The 17,990-nt window shown below is 42.2% G+C and overlaps 1 protein-coding gene across 1 annotated transcript in view; it reads right to left on the reverse strand.

Annotated features, from left to right (window-relative positions):
- The window catches only part of pcbp4 (poly(rC) binding protein 4), a 206,741-nt gene that overhangs the window by 11,928 nt on the left and 176,823 nt on the right, over positions 1 to 17,990 (reverse strand). The window contains exons 13-14 of the mRNA XM_030723841.1: positions 13,275 to 13,330; positions 1,308 to 1,477 (exon numbers count right to left, since the gene is read on the reverse strand). Of these exons, the coding sequence (XP_030579701.1) occupies positions 1,308 to 1,477; positions 13,275 to 13,330 (226 nt within the window). The remainder of the gene's footprint in view (positions 1 to 1,307; positions 1,478 to 13,274; positions 13,331 to 17,990) is intronic.

Genomic DNA, 17,990 nt, shown 5'->3' on the forward strand with positions numbered 1-17,990 from the left:
ATATATTTTTCCATGTAGGGCAGCAATTTAAATGAGTGACATGATGCCAGCCTGCAGAAGGTGACTGTGAACACCATTACGACCTGGTTAACTGCAGGAAACGTTTCTCTGTTGGACCCTAATGATGCTCTTTTTACTGCTGTGTATATGCAACTTGTTGGTCTCACAAAAGACTCTCAGAGACCAGAATACTTCCAGTTCTCAGGTGTCAGTAACTTTACACTCTGGAATTTTAGTATCGTCGCAATGATTTCAAACGCTTCAAAAACTTTCTACAGGAAGACAACAACTCAAATAAGAAACACAGGAACTGCCCAGGTGAGATATGACGGGCTGTAATTTTCTACCTGGGATGTTTGGTACCGTGCAGGATGTGTGGGAAGAAAAGGTCTACAGAGGAGCATCTTTTCCCCCGTCAACCTGTGAGCGACCCGCTGAGGGAGGACAGAGATTGAATGAGCTCGAGCAGATCGGTGTGTCTGTGTGGAACCGATTAAATATATATATAATATATAATAATAGAAAAGAGCAAATTTGTCAGGGATTCTCCAGCGTCTGCTCTCACCTTCCCTGACCTGACATTTCAGACTGAATGAGGCTGACCCAGCTGTACGTGTGTGTGTGTGTATTTATATGCGTGTCTCTGGGTGTCATTTGCCTATTTTCCCTGCTGTCAGCGGCAGGCTGAGTGGTAAGTCAAATATCAATTTCATCCAGAGTCCAATGACCAATTTGCATATTCATGCTGGTGGGTACTTGTATTAAAGCAGCTCGGCGGTGTGCACCACATGTCTCTTATATTGCTGATTAAATAGCGAGGAGAAGGCCAGAATAACCTGTCTGATGTGTTTGATATAGAGCTTCATTTCTTCCTTTATGGGGCAGTAATTGTCATGTGATGTATGCTGCAGATGTACCTCATGATGCCTGCACGGTGGTGGAAGGCAGAGCGCAGGGACACTCCGCATAAAACTCATTTACATTTAACTTCTGCGCTTCCTGTGAGAGCGCCGCCTGCTTCTGCATCATTTATAAACCTTATTTTTGGTGGTTAAAGACACATTTCTCTGACTCTTGTAAAGGCTGCGTCCACTGTTGCTGTGAATTACTCTGTTAAAAAGGCAGAAAATCAAAAGTGACGATTTGGGGAAGAAAGAATGACAGACTTGTTTAATCATTGGTGTCTCCAACTGGATTTTGTTTCAGCTCCACACGAGTTCCATTAAAACCAAAGAAACAGAGTTTAGCCTCAGTTTTTCCTGACAGCAGCTGTTGTTTCCCACACCTGCTGTTTCCTGGATGCTTACCATGAAGTGATTAAATACTGAGCCAGGTTGATGGCTATCGGCGTGCCGGTGATGGTGACGTGGCGGTCGCTGGTGCTATCGATCTGACTGCCGATCTTGATCTGAGCCCCTGATACCTGCCGGATCTCGTTTATCTTGGTGCCCTGGCGGCCGATGATTGAGCCAATCAGCTGTGAGGAGGGAGACATGGAGAGGATGAAGATTAGAGGCATTTAAAGGTGAAATGTGAGCTTCAACAGGTATGAATCCAGCGTGTGCTTTCAGCTTTTTTTTTCCAGTTAACAGATCTCTATTTTTTTTAAAAGTGTCAAAGCCATTATTTTATATTTGTTATTATTCATAAATGATAATATATTAAGAACTGTATGACCCGTAATAGATGGCGGTCAGCAGACAGGGGTCCTGGCACAGACGGTCGGTCTGTTGTTGTGTTGTGTTTCAGATCATGTGGTATGGGTCCCACACACTTTGCTCTTTATGGGACAGTTTCCACATGTCAGTGGCTTTACTTTGTTTCAGGGTTTTTAAGGGATGTGCAAAGAGATGCAACCTGAGATGGAAGCGACACATTTTGCACCATCTGACTGTCATGTGATGAGAAGCTTTGTACTTGATGAAATTATATAAATTTGCAAGTCAGCCTGATTCTGTTTTTATATTTGTTGTGTACTTGCTGTCAGAGCCGTCTTAAACAGAAGACGTGTTGATCACGTCTTCTTGTGCCTGGACGATGCAGCCCTGATACTGATCTACAAACAGCCTGCCTTCTTTCTGGTGTGACAGGTTAAAACATTTGAAACCCTCTGAGTGACCGACCACAGAGGCTGAATCAGAGCCTCCATCTGTCTGTCTGCTGTTTATTCTCTGGCCTCTCTGCCGTTCATCCATCCATCTTGTTACCTGCTGCTGTCTAAGAATATGGGACAGCAACAGCTGGTGAACTTGGACTCATCTGCCTGCCATGAGCTCAGTGAGGGTCTCAGTGTGAGCTATCCTGGTCCCAGTGGGGGTTTTGTCACACAGTAGGTGTCACAGTAACAATAGACAGATAGTTACTGGGCTTACCTGCGTGTCAGTTTAGACAGTAAATATGTCTCATTACTGTTTTTTAGACTTGCATTGTCAGACCGCACCAACTCTCCAGGGTGTCGAGAATACATCTGAAGCTAAATTTAAAAAAAATAAATGTTATTTTTGCATTTTTCCACCAGGATTCACAGATGTCCACCAAAGTTTGGAGGTAACTGACATTCAGTCTCATAATTATGAGAAAAAAAAACTGCATAATTACAAGACCTGTTTGTCCTAATTACAAGATGAGGACCGAGAGGTCAGGGCTGGAAAAGAGTTTGTGGTTTCCAGCTATAAAAAGTTGGTGTACATTCCAGAGCTTTTCAAATTATAATGACAGAGCAGGAGAGGAGCCAAACACACAGCAGGCACGGTGAAAGTACTGCAGGCTCGGAATATGATAGAATAAACTATAAAGGTGTGTAAATGATACGACCATTATTGCAGTGGGTAAGCAAAGGCTGCTACACTTAATAACTAAAGACACACACGTCCTTCACTCTGACTGTTCTGACATTCACGCTGAATTAGGCTGCTGTTGCACAGTTTGTGTAATAGTCACATTTTAATTGTACGTGCTCTGCCAGCCTTTTCTCTCTCCACCTTTAGCCACCCTTCCGTTCTTGCTTCTGCTGCTTTAGTGATCTCATGTCTAGTGTCAAGTTTCTGTAAACAGAAGCTCCTGTTAGTGCGTGACTTTGTCATTTACTGTTCCTTCAATCACAAAGTTGCTGATGGTTTCAACGTTCCCTCTAATCAGTGACCACAAGATCATGTGATCATCATCGCTGACAGAATCCTGCTCGGATAATTCAGCCCGAGATCACTCAGCTTCTATCCTGAGGCTGTTAGACTCAGAAATTCTGCTCTTTACTGAAGTCGCTTCACCGACAACATTCATGTGCAATAAAGCCACTGTCTGCGCAACACTGCATAACAACATGCTGTGCAATAACAACACAGCACAACTGTTCATAGCTTTCTTTTTTTTGCCATTTGCACTGGAGGGACCTCAGAAACTCAATTTCATGTTTTTCATGAGAAGATAATAAAAGCTTTCTGACTCCTTTTTGAACACTTGCAAACTGTAGCAGCAGTTTGTTTAACTGTAAAATGTGCAACACAAACTGGAAAAATGATGTTTGTCTTTGGAGTAAAAGTCATGCCTCGCCGCTGTAACCAACACATTTAAAAAGGCACAACTTCGACTTTAAAGGCGTTTCCGATTTGTGTGGCACTTTTTCAGGTTTCACCACAGCCTGGAGATTTTTGGTGCGGCATCCTCTTTGCAGCTTATTTCAAGCAGCAACAGCCAGCAGCGTCCAGCAACCGCTCGCCAACTGGTGAAGAAATGCACATTATTCCTGAGTGACTGGGAGTTTGGAAGCCTTGAAAGAAGTGAAACCAGGATCAGACAATCCTGGATCACCTACTTGATATAAGTAAAGGACCCCGGCATCAAATCTTTTCTATAAAAAAACATTTTAATGACTAACATGTTTTCTATGCTCTGACCAATGCTGATATTTTCTTCTGAGGTGTATTTAGAGGATATGAATGTTATGCAAGGGAGAGATAATGAAGAATAATAATCTCAGCATGCAGGGTGTAAAAGTCATCCAATTAAAATAAATAAATAAATAAAAAATAACAGCAGTATTTTACTGATGCCCATTATGGAAGTTTGGTAAAGAATTTGCAGCTAATTAACCCTCGGCACGGCTCATTGGCCTGAAATTTATCACAGCAGGCATGTATTATTAAATACCTTCATCATTTGCAGTTAATTGTTTGCTTATATGTTACCTAATTATGTCATTTTCATTTCAGGTTAATTACTTATTAAAACAGTTTGTTTCAGACAGAGGATGAACTGAGGGGCTGTAAGATCAAGAACATTTATTCTGAACTCATGCAAAGCTGCTCTAACAGAGTTCAAAAATATAAACATGCAGCTGGGAATGAGCAGAATGAGTCTTCTTGAGATTTCAAAGGCTTTTTTTCTATATTTAATTATTTCATGGTAGTAGAAATAGTTGTTATTCTCTGCACAAGGAGACAAAATCATCTAAAGAAATAGAAATGAAGCAGTAAGAAAAGATTCGGGACAGTTTATTAATGAGGCATTTGATGCTATAAAATACAAGACTGTTGTTTGAATAAGGAAAAAGTGTGCTCATTGTCGATGGCTGGACTGGGTCCATCTGGTTTCACGTAGTCTGTCTAGGTTGCCTTCCTCTCCTCAAACTCCTCCCAGTCTGATGGCCAGAAAAAATGGCAACATCAAGTTGTGTCAGCAGACAGAGCAAAAGGCCACACAAGAAGAGCTCTCGAGGACATGGGGGTGGCTCACCCTGAGGAAGCTGGCAAACAACATCACAAGATAATCCCTGACCTGGGAGCTGCAAGGAAAAAGAAACACCTGGCATCGGGGCCTTGATGCAGATGGCAGCTGGAGAGGGTTGCTTCTCTGCACCTTTGGGTTGGGGGACATGTTCCAACTGTCGATTGCACTCAGTTCAGAATACCCAGCTCTCTTTGAGTCGCAGGTAGGATGGCCAGGCCCCCTCTATTCCTTCACCTTTCATAACTGTCACAACACAAACTAACTCAAACTCAATAAAGAATACTCCAAACAATTAATGTGTGTTCTTTTTCTATATAGCTTATTTAAAAACCTCAATCCTTTATTAAATTATATAAGCAGGTAAAGGTAATGGAACCCCTGGTCTCCATTACAATCCACTACCATCCTCTTCCTCTTTTTAAAAAAAATCATAATCTGAGTTTGTTAAAACATCACAATTCTCTGCCCAGGCGTCTCACTTTAACCCACTAGTGACCCAAAGCTTCCCTTTTGACACTTTTTGCCTCCATCTCATTCGTTCCTTTATTACATCTTTGTAACAGCCTCTCTCTGTTTCTCTCTGCACAAAAAAGTTTACAATGTATACAGCTATTCTGTGTGTGTGTGTGTGTGTGTGTGTGTGTGTGTGTGTGTGTGAGAGAGAGAGAGAGAGAGAGAGAGACACTGAGTGCTGGGTGACAGAAACCAGGTCACAACCATTTGTGTCAGATCCACTTTTAGCCACTCTTTGACCTCACAGACGTGAGGCACAGCCAGCAGAGTGTCAGATATCCAGCCAAAATAAATAAATAAATAAAATAACACCTCTGGTATTACAGGTGTGTATCCACATTAACCTTTTAAATGTGTCCATCTGTAGGCACCACACAGATATTAATGCAGTTTAAAGTTTGACAGGTGGTAGTGTGTGTGAAGATGTCACTGCTGGTGACATCCACAGATTTCCACAGATTTGAGGTGTTCAGTCAGAACAAAGACATGCATAAAAACACATTTCTTTTATTTTGAAAAATGAAAAATTTAAAGGCTTCTTATTGGTTACTGACTGTCGCACAGGACGTAAACATTTCCTCTACACAGTTTTTTGTCTCGTCTTTGGCTAACCTGAGAGCTACCATCGCCAGTGGGATTTACACTTGGATTCTTGCAGAAAATAAGATCAGTGGGAATATAGGTTTTATACTTGTTCTGTTCAGCAAGATAATCTCTGTAAACTGACATTGCTTTTCTGATTTGATACGTTATCTCACTGTACCAGATCTTTAAAAAAAAAAAAAAATCAGTCTCTGGATTCTTTCTTTAGCTTTCACTCGCTGTAGATTTAGACATTAAAAACCACCAGCTTACACTTAGGAAGAGTGGTTTGTATTCAAACACAGCTCTTCACAGCATGTTTTGTTAATGCAATAACTGCTGTTGACAATCTCCACTGACCTGGTACTTTGTTATATATATTTATTAGGAGCACCGGGTAAGAAATTCTCATCCTTTTTATACTTAAGTAACTTTTTTTATTTTATATTTATATTTTTTATATCTTGCTTTTTCCTATTTTGTGTATGTATGTATATACACATACATACATACTGTACTGACCGTTTGTTTGCTCTATGGTACCCTGCAGTATCCCAGAATGCAAAACCTGTCTACAGGAAGGCATTTAGTTCAAACAGGATACACTTGCCGGCTGGGTCGGACCACGTTCACACAGTGTTCACCTCCGTGCAAGTGAACCACAACAAGAGGGGAAACGAACCAGAGTTTGGGTTAAATATCCCGAAGCCCACAGGTCTGAAAACATCCTTTTCAGGAATTAGAATGGGCTGGGATTTCCTTCTTTCTATCCCAAAGGTCAAGGCCAAATGTAGACGTCGATCGACTGGGATGCAGAAAGCCTCCTTTTTGATACAGTACCCCAGCCACCGCTAACACCTCATTAATGAAATGAGTATGAAAATATTTGCTCATTTTTGATCAACTAATTGCTTCAGCTTTAATGTAAATAAAGATGGCAGCGGGTCTGACTGGGAAAACAAGCTTTGGTTTTTGCTCTTGCTCCAAGATTGGCTGCTCTGGAGATGTGTGGTTTTCACAGGACACCATGTTCCCCAGTGAGCAGCTTTATGTAAGAGCTGGTGGGTAAAATCAGCTTGAAGCTGAAGAGCAGGGGAGGACGAGGACAGGGTGAGGGCTATTTTTGGGTAATTCCCTGCTGCCCTTGTAATTTGGAGAGGTTTACTGAAGGAAAGAGAGGAAGAGGGTTGTTGTTAAATCTCTAACTGTGAGCTATAGGATATCATTAAGCTGCTCTGCTTGGCCCTGCTTGGTGACTCACACATGCACACTTGCATGCACAGGGTCTTAAGCCCCTCTCTGCTGTGTGCTTTTGTGTGTCTTATTCTCTCAGGCCAGCCGTCTGTGCACACATGTGAGCAGGACCGCACGTTTGTGTTTCTCTGCACGAGTCCACGCATGCCAAAAGCAAACAAGGACATGAATGGAGGCTCTGAGAGGCCTTGAAACTGCTGCTTAATTTAAACTTGAAAGGTGACGACACCTGCAGAGGTGTTGATTATTTTGTCAGAATGGAGATGACCTTATGCACCTCTGTTTTTCCTTTTTTGAGCTACACCCATAAAGAGGCCTGAACATGAGAGTGTAAATTCATGGGAAGAAATCAAAAGTCTGCTGTTTGGTAATGACAAATGGATAAAAAAACAATTATTTCTATAAACAATGCTTGGCCTCATCAGTGACTATAATCCAGGTGTAGAAAAAAATAATAACCAGCTGCTCCTTCTGTAATTTAAATCCCATCCAGGTTCAAAAACAAATAGTAAAGATCTCCCCTCCTTTAATGGGAAATACAAGAAGTCAAAGTGGATCAAAGTTCTTAACAAACAGACCAAAACATGCAGCTACATATAATCCTTTCTCTGAGGCACTGAGGAAGAGAAAAAGAAATGAAAGCTGGCAGGAGAGTTAAATACCATCTATAGGTATAAACTGCATTTTTCTTGAGACTCGTCACAGTGGACCCAGTGCACCAGCTTGAACTATCAGTCACCAAGAGTAGTGAATAAGGGGCGACCTCTAGGGCTGAAAAATTATGGGAAGGGACAAGTGCCAAAAGCTGCAGTTCCTTTAACATCCACTAGAGACTCCAGCAGTGAGTCATGTTAAAATGTCCAACTTTACAGCCTGACACAGAAACTGTTTTTCCCCCACTGTAACATCTGTAAAGTGGCTGATTATTTATTTATTGAAATGCTGAGGCTTCTTTGAGCAGATGTAGCTGCTAGCTGTTTGCTAGGCTCCACCTCAGCTAACTGGAGTCCCTGAACTGGACCTCTGGACCGTGTTGGTGCTATTGGAGCCTTTTTAATACAGTTATCTGACCAATAATGTGGCTGCTGTGGCTTCATTGTACTAACAGACCATTCAAGAAGGCTGAGCTCCAGTTTTGAGGGATCTGATTTGCATGTTACTGAGCACTGATTAGCAGGTATCTGTGTCTGAGTGATGCTCCCAGACAGTCGGTAATGTTAGTGAGGACGCCACCCTTTTGTCCACATGTGGTCATTTCTGGCTCAGAAAAGCCGACATGCTCGTGACAGTCCAGAAATCAGTGGCTACATAAGCTGTGTCCAGCTGGGTGAACTCTGTTCATACTGTTCATATCTATACTGAGGTTTATTTGAACTGTGATGCATTCACAAAAATCAGTGATTGTGACTTTTTGAGCTTAAATTAATGAAGTTCTTTAAAGTGACTCAGCTGCTTACAGAATGTCAACAGTTTAAAAACGAAACACTCTCAAGAACCAAGAGCATGTTTCCCATTAATCACTGATTTACATCTCCAGAAGCCTCAGACTGCCAGTGGATGTAAAGTGTTTGGTTAACTTTGTTGTCCCCATACTAGTGTCTGTGTGTGTGTGTGTGTGTGTCAGTCCTGCAGACAGAGCTGCTGACAAACTGGGAGCTGTATTTAACCCAGTGTTTTGATGGCAGCTCTAAGCAGCTGATGTGTGACAGACTGAATGACTGGCTAACACTCGCTGATGGATGGATAGAGAGAGGCAAAGTGGAGGAAGAGTCAAGTGAGGCAGAAAGAGGGAATATAAATATATAACCTCACTCGCTGGCTGTGCTTGCGCTCCTTCCGCTCCCATTTTCCTATGCAGTGCCATGTTTTCAGTGAACCTGCCATTTCTGTAGTCAGCAAATGGGAACTTCAATACGGACAGGAGTAACGTCAAGGTAGCCTGCTGCTCTGACAGTTTATAGAGGTCTATTTATCACTGGTGTATATATACACTGATCAACCATAACAGTACAACCATCTGCCTCATATTGTGTAGGCTCCCTTTGTGCCCTCTGACATCATCAGACAACAGCTCAGGGCATGGACATGTGACCTGGTTCTCTTGGCTGTGGGATGGGCCTCTGAAGGTCAGGCTTGTTCCGGTGTGAGATTGGGATCTGGCGAGTTTGGAGGTCACGTGGAACCTTTGTCATGTTCTTAGCAGTATTTGCTGTATTTAGTGGTGACTGTCCTGCTGGGTGAGGCTGCGGCCACTGTACTGCTTTTGTGCCAGCGCTGCTGGGATCTATTGGGCTTATAGTGAGATGGATTGCACGCCTAACTCATCATGAATTATGATGTTGTGAGTTATTTTTTGTGCCTAAATCCTACCAAGCAATGAGTGAAAAGAAAGTGAAAAATCAGGACACAAATTGGGGTCTTCTTCTGACAGACTATTGACTTATTTCTCCCACCTCCCCACCGTTCTCCTAATGCCGACTTATTTCTCTTTAAAAGTAAATTCTTATTTCTCGCATCTAATATTACCAGACACAGCCTTGTGTGTGTCTCTGCAATGCAAGCAGCATTTGACAGAACAGCTTGAAAAGCAGAAAAACGTAAAGCCTGCCACAGAGTTTATGTGGGTGCTGTGTCAAAGAAACATCCAGAGGAATCCAGGACCCAAAGTATCTCACCAGAACACTGCAGGGTAACCAGGCTGTCAGAGCTCTTCACTGCCAGTGGTTTTAATGTTGTGGCTGATCAGTGCACATAAAGCTAGAATCACTACCGTGCTATTTTTTATTCCTCCACACCAAGTTGCAGTTTAAGTTTAAGCACCTTGGTGCTATATAAATGAAAGTTTACAACTAAAGATGCCTGTAAAGACTTTAAAGGAATTAAATAAAAGGTATCAAGCATATTCATGTCTGGCTAATAAAGTGCAGCAGTGGCACCAGATAATGATTCAAATGTGGATGTTGCTGCAAAGAAGAAACAAACAGCAGGGTTACTCATGTACAGCAGAATACTCATGCAACAACACCAGAGCACACTACTGATGTTTCTTACATGTGACATCATGTGCACATTGCGTTTGTCCGCCATATTGGACAATCACCATTTGCTAGGGAAAAATGTGTATTCCCAAACTGGTTGGCAGTGGTTTCGGGAAGTTGCTGGTTCTTGCTGGGGGATATCTGTTGCAAAGAAGGCGCTCCACCAACCAGAGCAATCCTAGTGATTGCTTTGGTTACTAGCAGGTTGCCATAGTTGCCTGTAGTTTCTCATATTTGTCTGCAAATACCCACTAACTACTAACCAGGTGATAGTTAAAAAAAGACAGAAATGCAGAAGGTTCACCTTCAGATGTGCCTCAGCACTGCAGCCAAGATGTCTCAACGGTGCGACTTTTACTTTGAAGGCAAACAGTCTCCATTTCCACTTTGTTACACTTTTAACACTTTCACTGCAGCTTGGAGAGTAGCTGGACAGTGTCTGTAAACAACCTTGTCACTTCCATTCAAACTACAGCCACAGGAATATGCTAGTGACTGAAGCAATCACAGGGAGGTTTTTAGGGTAATATACGGGGGTCCGCTCGGGTGCAAGTGACAAATTTTGTCATCAGATGGTGAGTGTGAGGGCCTGCGTGGACATCTGCGTGCCTGTCTCTTTTTTGTGACTGCACTGACTCGTCTGCAAACTATTTACACCACAATGTCTCAACTACACCTAGGCAGCAGACTTCAAAGAAGTGTAACAGGAGTGACTCCTCAGCTGGTGGGTTTCCAGCTGCCTGTGTCTGTGGAGCCTGACGACAGGCGCTCTCGGTCTGCAAGCCTCTTTGTAACCCACCTCTACTTGAACGGAAAGGCAGTGAGGTCCCAGAACAGACCCGTACCACCGAATACAAGAGATGCAAATAACAGTCAAAAAATGACTATAGCGGTCCTGACTGGCATCATCATTGTCTGAGGTCACCAAATCTGACCTTTGACCACCAAATTCTAAGTTCATTCTTGTGTAAAAGTGACAAATTTGAAGAAATTTCATCAAGGTGTATATTAGACAACCTTAAAAAACATAATTCATCCAATGGCTGTTACCTTTGCATGTTCATAATAATGAGCCCAAAAGACAGCTTAAAACATTGTTCATCAATCCATTCTGTGCCACAGGATTGAGTCTACAGGCACTGCAGTGTGTCTGAGTAACATCATCCTGACCTGGTAAACCACAGAGAGAGCAAATGCTCCACAGCTCGGCCTGAGTCACGTTATGTTGCTTACGCTCTCAAGATGAATCACAATTTTCCTTTTAGCATTTTAATTTGAAGACTCACAATAACTACATGTCAGCTGTGAGCCAGATTATCAGGCGTGTCCTATTACAGAAACATGTAAACAGCTTAATGGCTGTAATGCTTAATGAGAGTTTTGGATGGAGCTGGATTGTGGTTTGTAAACACAGCCAAACCAAAGAGGAGATGAAGCATTAAACAGATGAGCCTGCGATGGATGCAATGAGGGGTGGGGAGGGGTGAGGCTGGGTGGCCGAAAGCTGTCATAGGAACTAAAGGTCACTGCTTTGACCTCGAAACAGTCGACACGTCCATCAAACGTCACACGTCCTTGAGCACGACACTGAACTGTTAACTGCCTGAAAGAAGCCACAGTGAGTGCTGCAGGGTGGCTCATTCACACAAAGACACAGAGGGGGATGCATTTCATGTTTTTATGGCAGCAAATCATATACTGACAAACCCACTGAAAGCCCCGTCTGGTCCTGGGTGTTAATTTCACTGACAAAACATCACATAAAATATGCAGTCCATATTTTATGTGACTGCATATTTTTTACCTTTTTTTACCTTTTATTTTCAATGACAGAAAATAAAAGGTAAAAATGTACAAATATAAACTATGCTGAGAAGGACTTATTAGGAATAAAAGTGTTTTTTTGTTTGTTTTTTAATATAATTCACCATTTAAGCTGTATTAAGGCTCAAAGGCAGGCATCAGTAATGGGCGTTGGATGATGGGTGTCTGTAGGAGCATTCAGGAGTATTCAGTTCTTCCTGTTAGTATATTTTGTTCAAAATCTGAAATCCATTTAATGTCCCAGTGACACTTACAGATATACCATGCTAACCATGCTAACTACGCTCTTATTCAAATACAGTCACATCCAGTTAAAGAAAAACATGCTAATGTGTTTTTTTACCCCAATCTATATCATAAAAACTTCAGTTCAAACCTCACAGAATCTATTAGACCGATGCTGAGCGTTCGTCTTTTCTGTGCATCATGATTTAAACGTCTAAAGCACTCAGATTCCTGCCCCGTTGGTCTGTTGTACATATTTTATGTCTTAAATACACAGTGTACTTTTAAAGTGATTCATTTCTCCTGTCTGGACACAGTTAATACAACTATGACAGCACAAAATATTGCAACTAAGAAAACACTCTTTGGAGTTAAAATAGATGAAATAAAATTAAACCTTGAACTGAACACAAGCTTTCTAAATGTGTTACCATTGAAAATAACATCACCTTTCGCTTGTTAGGAGCTCTAGTGATGCTGAGAAAGTCTGATTGAGGGCAACATGTCCCACACATCTACCCACTACAAACACAAAAACAGCTTGTGACTGGATTTCATTAACACTCTGCTTTAACTGCCTCATTTACAGTAACCAAATAATTTTACTGCACAGTTTCAGACTCACGTCTCTGCAAAGTTTGCAGTTGGATATTTATGTCGGGCCCAAAGCAACCGGAATATAACGGTATGAAGAAGCAGAGGAGGAGCATTGATTTGATGTTGCAGAAGGAGCTTCATCTCCAGAGCTGAAGGTGGAAGTGAAGTTTGAATGTTTGAGAACAGACGGAGACAAACGGGGAATAAAAGCACACCACCTGCCTTCACATTCACATTAACATCCGTTACACACTGTAAAGCTGCTGTTGTAGCTCAATAAAAGTGGAGGAGGAGGAGGAGGAGCAGTTCTTGGTAACATCAGCAGTTCAATACCACAGAAAGCCAGAATGTGTGCTGAAGCAGAGGAGGAAGCTTGCGTAGGTGTGAGCATGAGCTGACCTGTAGGTGTGCGTTTTCATGTAGGTAGAAGACTAGCAGCCACAGTCATGCTACACTTTTCACTCAAAATCTTTGCTCCGGGAAAGGGTGTGCTGTTGTGCCCTTTGTCTTACTCACATCGTTTGGAATGAGCAGCTCCTGAGACGTGGTCTGGGAATTAGCTTCCACCCCTCCTGAGAGAGAGAAAAGAGAGCAATAATTCATTTTGAATGATTAAAAAACCATTCTGCACAGCACTAAATCATCAGGGATCAAAACAAAACAAACCCCAAATGGCTTCTTACGTTTGTCCTCCACAAAGACTTAGTTTGACTTTGATAAGAGAACAAACAAAAAGGAGGAAGGAAGAGCAAAGAAAGAGACACGTCGATAAAGAGGGCAAGAAAGGAGTCAAAACAATGTAACACGCAACAGTTTGTTTCACTTAACCACCTTTTCATTTTTTTAATGAAGGAATCTCTGTGTGTGTGTTCTTTGTGCTGGAGACCAGAGCAAGGGCAATATCAAGTTATTACGCTATTTGGATGATCAGTTCGTGAGCGGCATTAAACATTAATTACTATGTTAGGGTTTGAGATGGCTGCAGCTGGTGAAAGCACTGATTCCCACAGGTAACAGCTCCAGCTGAAAACCAGCATCCGGGAAGCTGCAGCACTTTATCAGGACATCAGGGGAGGCGAGCAGGAGGCATTAAAACTAAATGATGCAATTTTCTGTCATTTCAGTTGCTTGCTCTGAATCCATCCATCCATCCATGCATCCATGCATCCATGCATCCATGCATCCATCCATGCATCATCCATCCATGCATCCATCCATCCATCCATGCATCCATCCATGCATCCATCCATGCATCCATCCATCCATCCATGCATCCATGCATCCATCCATCCATCCATGCATCCATCCATGCATCCATCCATCCATCCATCCATGCATCCATCCATCCATCCATGCATCCATCCATCCATCCATCCATGCATCCATCCATCCATCCATCCATCCATGTTTTCTGTGGCTCCGTTTGCCCTGGAGACTCCTCCTGGTTGGACTTGCCTAAAACACCTCATCTACAAGAACCAATTCAGTGAGGAGCAGCGGGGGCTCCTAAATGACCCCACCTTATCTCTAAGGCTAGTCCAGTCCTTCAGATGAAGCCAGTTTCTGCTGCTTGCATCCACCCACAGCTCACGGCCACAGGTGAGGGCAGGAACAGAAAAAGCTTCACCTTCACACTCAGCTCTCACTTTTACCGCTGCAGATGCTGCACCAGTCCAGTCAGTACCCCCACCCCTCCACCCCGTCACTTGATTCAGGGTCATTAGGCTGAATTCAGCCATCAGTGCTCCTCAGTGCGGATCCTGCTTTTCCGCTTTGGATCCCTTTTTTAAAATTTACTTTTTAGTTTCCAACTCCCTGGTGTGTCGACACTTTCTCTGAATATTAATGGAAGGAATAAATGATAAGAGTGTCTAAATTATAAGACATGAACACACACACACACACACACACACACACACAAAAGTTGTGACAGTTGGAACTAAAAAGGACAGACATTAGTCAGATTTCGTTGCTTCCTGCATTCAGACTTTTATTCTCTTACTCTGTTTCTTGCTCGTCTGGTGTTTCTGATTGTCCCTCACTTTGATTTTCCTGCCTGACAGTCGTGCTGTAGTAGAAAAGCGCATTACAAAGAATTTATTTCAGTTCTAGGAGGATTGCTTATGAGTTTGATTTACTTTTATCCACCCCTCTTTTCTCTTTGCTGCTTTTATGACATTACTTTCATTGCAGTAAATTCCTCAAAGCCCTCAAAGAGAAGCTTTTGTTAGGGTTAAAACTTTGTGCTCTCCCACTCGTCATTCCTGCAGTCAGAGTTACTGATCACAGTTTGCAGCATTCATATATTCCTCCTAATCGATGGCTATCAGAGCACCCTGATGACTGTATCCATCTGGGATAATCCAAATATTTTGAGCCAAAAATATTGTTTAGCTTTACCAGGATGGTTTCCTTGTTTATGTACTTTGTTTTGCTTCCTTTGTTCCTTGCTTCCTTCACTACAGGAAGGTTTGGTCACAGTGATCTAAAACTGAAGCGTCTCTGTTAGAGCAGGGATGTGCACGGGCAGCTGAGGGGTGTGTGTGTGTGTGTGTGTGTGTGTGTGTGTGTGTGTGTGTGTGTGTGTGTGTGAATGTGTGTCTGAACTGTCCGACCATGTCTGAGTTTTTTACCTGAAATGTGTTAAAATAATCAGCCATTCAAATCCCCACGCGATGCCTCCTCCTTCACCTGCTCTTCTGTTACATTTTTTCTGTTTCCACCTTTTTTTTCCATCTTCCTTTCTTCCTCTCTTTTTACTCTTCTTTCCTTTCTCCTTTCCTCCTTGTCTACCCATCCTTTCCTTCTGTCTGTGTTTCCTCCTTTCTGGTTTCTCCATTTCTTCTCTCTTTGTTTCTTCCCTCCATCCTTTGTCTTTCTGCTTCCTCCTTTTCTTTCTTTCCTTTCTTTTATCCTCTAGACCCCTTTTTCCCTTCTATAGTTGCTGCTTTCCTTCCTTTTTTTAATGGCCTCCTTTCTGTCTTATTTTCTTTTCTTCCTTTTTTTCTTCCTTCTGTGTTGGTGCCACAAAAACTGCATCACTGACAAATGAATCTAATCTCTGGTCTTATTATAAAAAAGGCTAATATAATCAGCTGTTTACACCTTTGATTTCCACTTTTTAGTCAATTATCGGAGTGGTTTCTGCAGAGCTGCGTGGAGCCAGAAATCTGCAGGCGAGGTTTGAGTAGAGAGAGCTGCTCTACAGTCAGCATGTAAGCTCAGCTGGATGCTCCAAATCAAAGCCACCAGACACAGATTATAATTCAGAACAGCGCACCAGAATAAAGCTTATGCCACATTTATTATCTAATTATGTACTTGAAAAGTGGTCGCACAAAAGGAGACGCGGGGACGAGCAGAGAGCATTGTGCATTTTAAAAGAAAAACTCAGAGCATGTCTGATAAAATTTCCAAATTTTTACACACATCTCTGGTGTTTTTGATACAGAGGATGATGAAACTCAACGTAATGACAAAATGAAAATAAGGTTTCTGAATAATTTTTTTTAAACAGTGGCTGCAGACTGAGTCAGAGGACTAAAAACAGACTTCAAAGTCGAATGTGTGCAGACACGCATCTGCCTGCTGACAACTCCACACACACACACACACACACACACACACGCGCGCGCGCGCTCTGCATGCACATGGGCATTCTGTCATTTTTTTTAATGACAGAGGGAAACATTATTGGGATGTGTGCAGTTGCTGGTTTAAAGCTGTGAGCGCAGTTCCAAGACTCAGGCTCTGTCCTGCAGATCTTCAGTTCATCCTGAATGCCTAGAAGTATTTTTGGTGGTAATTTTGTTAGAGACATGATCGTGGAGCATCAGAAGGAGGTGGAGAATAGTTGAGCAACACGAGACACATGCATGCACGTTTAGATAAATGGCAGTTTCTGTTAAATGTTTCCAGCGAGCAGGGCAGTCTGCAGAGTTCCAGGTTTCACTGAAGAGAAAACTACAGAGAGCACAAAAGCCTTTGTGTGTGCTGTTATTTAGCACTTCACACACAGCTCTGTAGCAACACAAAATTGCTTTAATGTTTTTTGCATTTATTAAATTGTCTCTTGTATCAGATTTATTACACAACAGATTGAAGTGTCTGTCAGAACAGAGCTATTAATCTGACTCTTAGAGCGATGCTTAGAATGATTTCTCAATCTCACAATATGCTGTTCAGGTGTTGCTGATTGTAATTCATATTCTGGAGAAAGTGCTTGTTTTCCACAGGCAGCCTGACACAACATGCAGGAAAAACATGCTGGGCACATTTAGGCACGTGACCTGGTAACTCCGTTAACGTGCAGACTCGTGAGGATCTGCATGTGCTGGTATTAATTTTTTGTTTTTCTGCCCACGGTTCAGGTCAGCTGTTCCTCACAGATCTCAGGTTTATACAGTGGACATCTTTGTGATAAATTTTTAAATTTATCCAGAGAACATCTGCCTCAAATCACAGCTGCAAACCACCGGAGCCCAACAGAAAAGTTTGTCCTAACAGGAGAACACATTTATTGAATCTTTGAAAGTGTAAAATCTATGATAGTGTGTTATTTTGGTTAATACTTGTGCCCTCCTCAGGTCTGCGTTTTTTTCCTTTGATCCACAAATTTGCGCTTCTCATGATAGACTGCAACCATAGGAAAGTTGTCCTAAAGTGGTAAAACTGAAAAGAGGATGAGCTGAGGGGCTGGACCAAAGCCCAGTATAAGATACAAAAAAGGATTATTTAGAACTGTGAATCATGCAAAGCTGCTCAAGCAGAGACTAAGAATACAAATATTGAGCTGGAAATGAGCAGAACAGGTCACCTGTAATTACCACTTTTGACTTTGTCAGTAGGAAAGAGCCTGTTAGAGCGTGTGTGTGTGTGTGTGTGTGTGTGTGTGTGTGTGTGTGTTGATGGGGAGTTGTGTTTAGGAAAGCAGCTTTTTGAATGACAGATAGAGGCCGACTTTATTTTAGATTCTTAGCGTCTCTCGCTGCCAACAATAAAAGACTGAAATGCTGAATGAAGCAACTTCTTATATCCTTCCTTTATTATACTTAAAATGAGGTTCAGGTTAGGATAAAGGGATAAGAAATGCATCATGTCAGTGGGGTTCAATTTCATTCTTCCTCCTACACCATCCTCCCTGACTCTGTGTGGAGGTTTGGACAAACTGTCTAGCGCTGAGTGTGAGTGGGTTATAAAGCCTGTGACAGCGACCGTGTTGATGCAGCTTAT

This window comes from Archocentrus centrarchus, unplaced genomic scaffold (genome assembly GCF_007364275.1).
Source record: "Archocentrus centrarchus isolate MPI-CPG fArcCen1 unplaced genomic scaffold, fArcCen1 scaffold_29_ctg1, whole genome shotgun sequence".
NCBI lineage: Eukaryota > Metazoa > Chordata > Actinopteri > Cichliformes > Cichlidae > Archocentrus > Archocentrus centrarchus.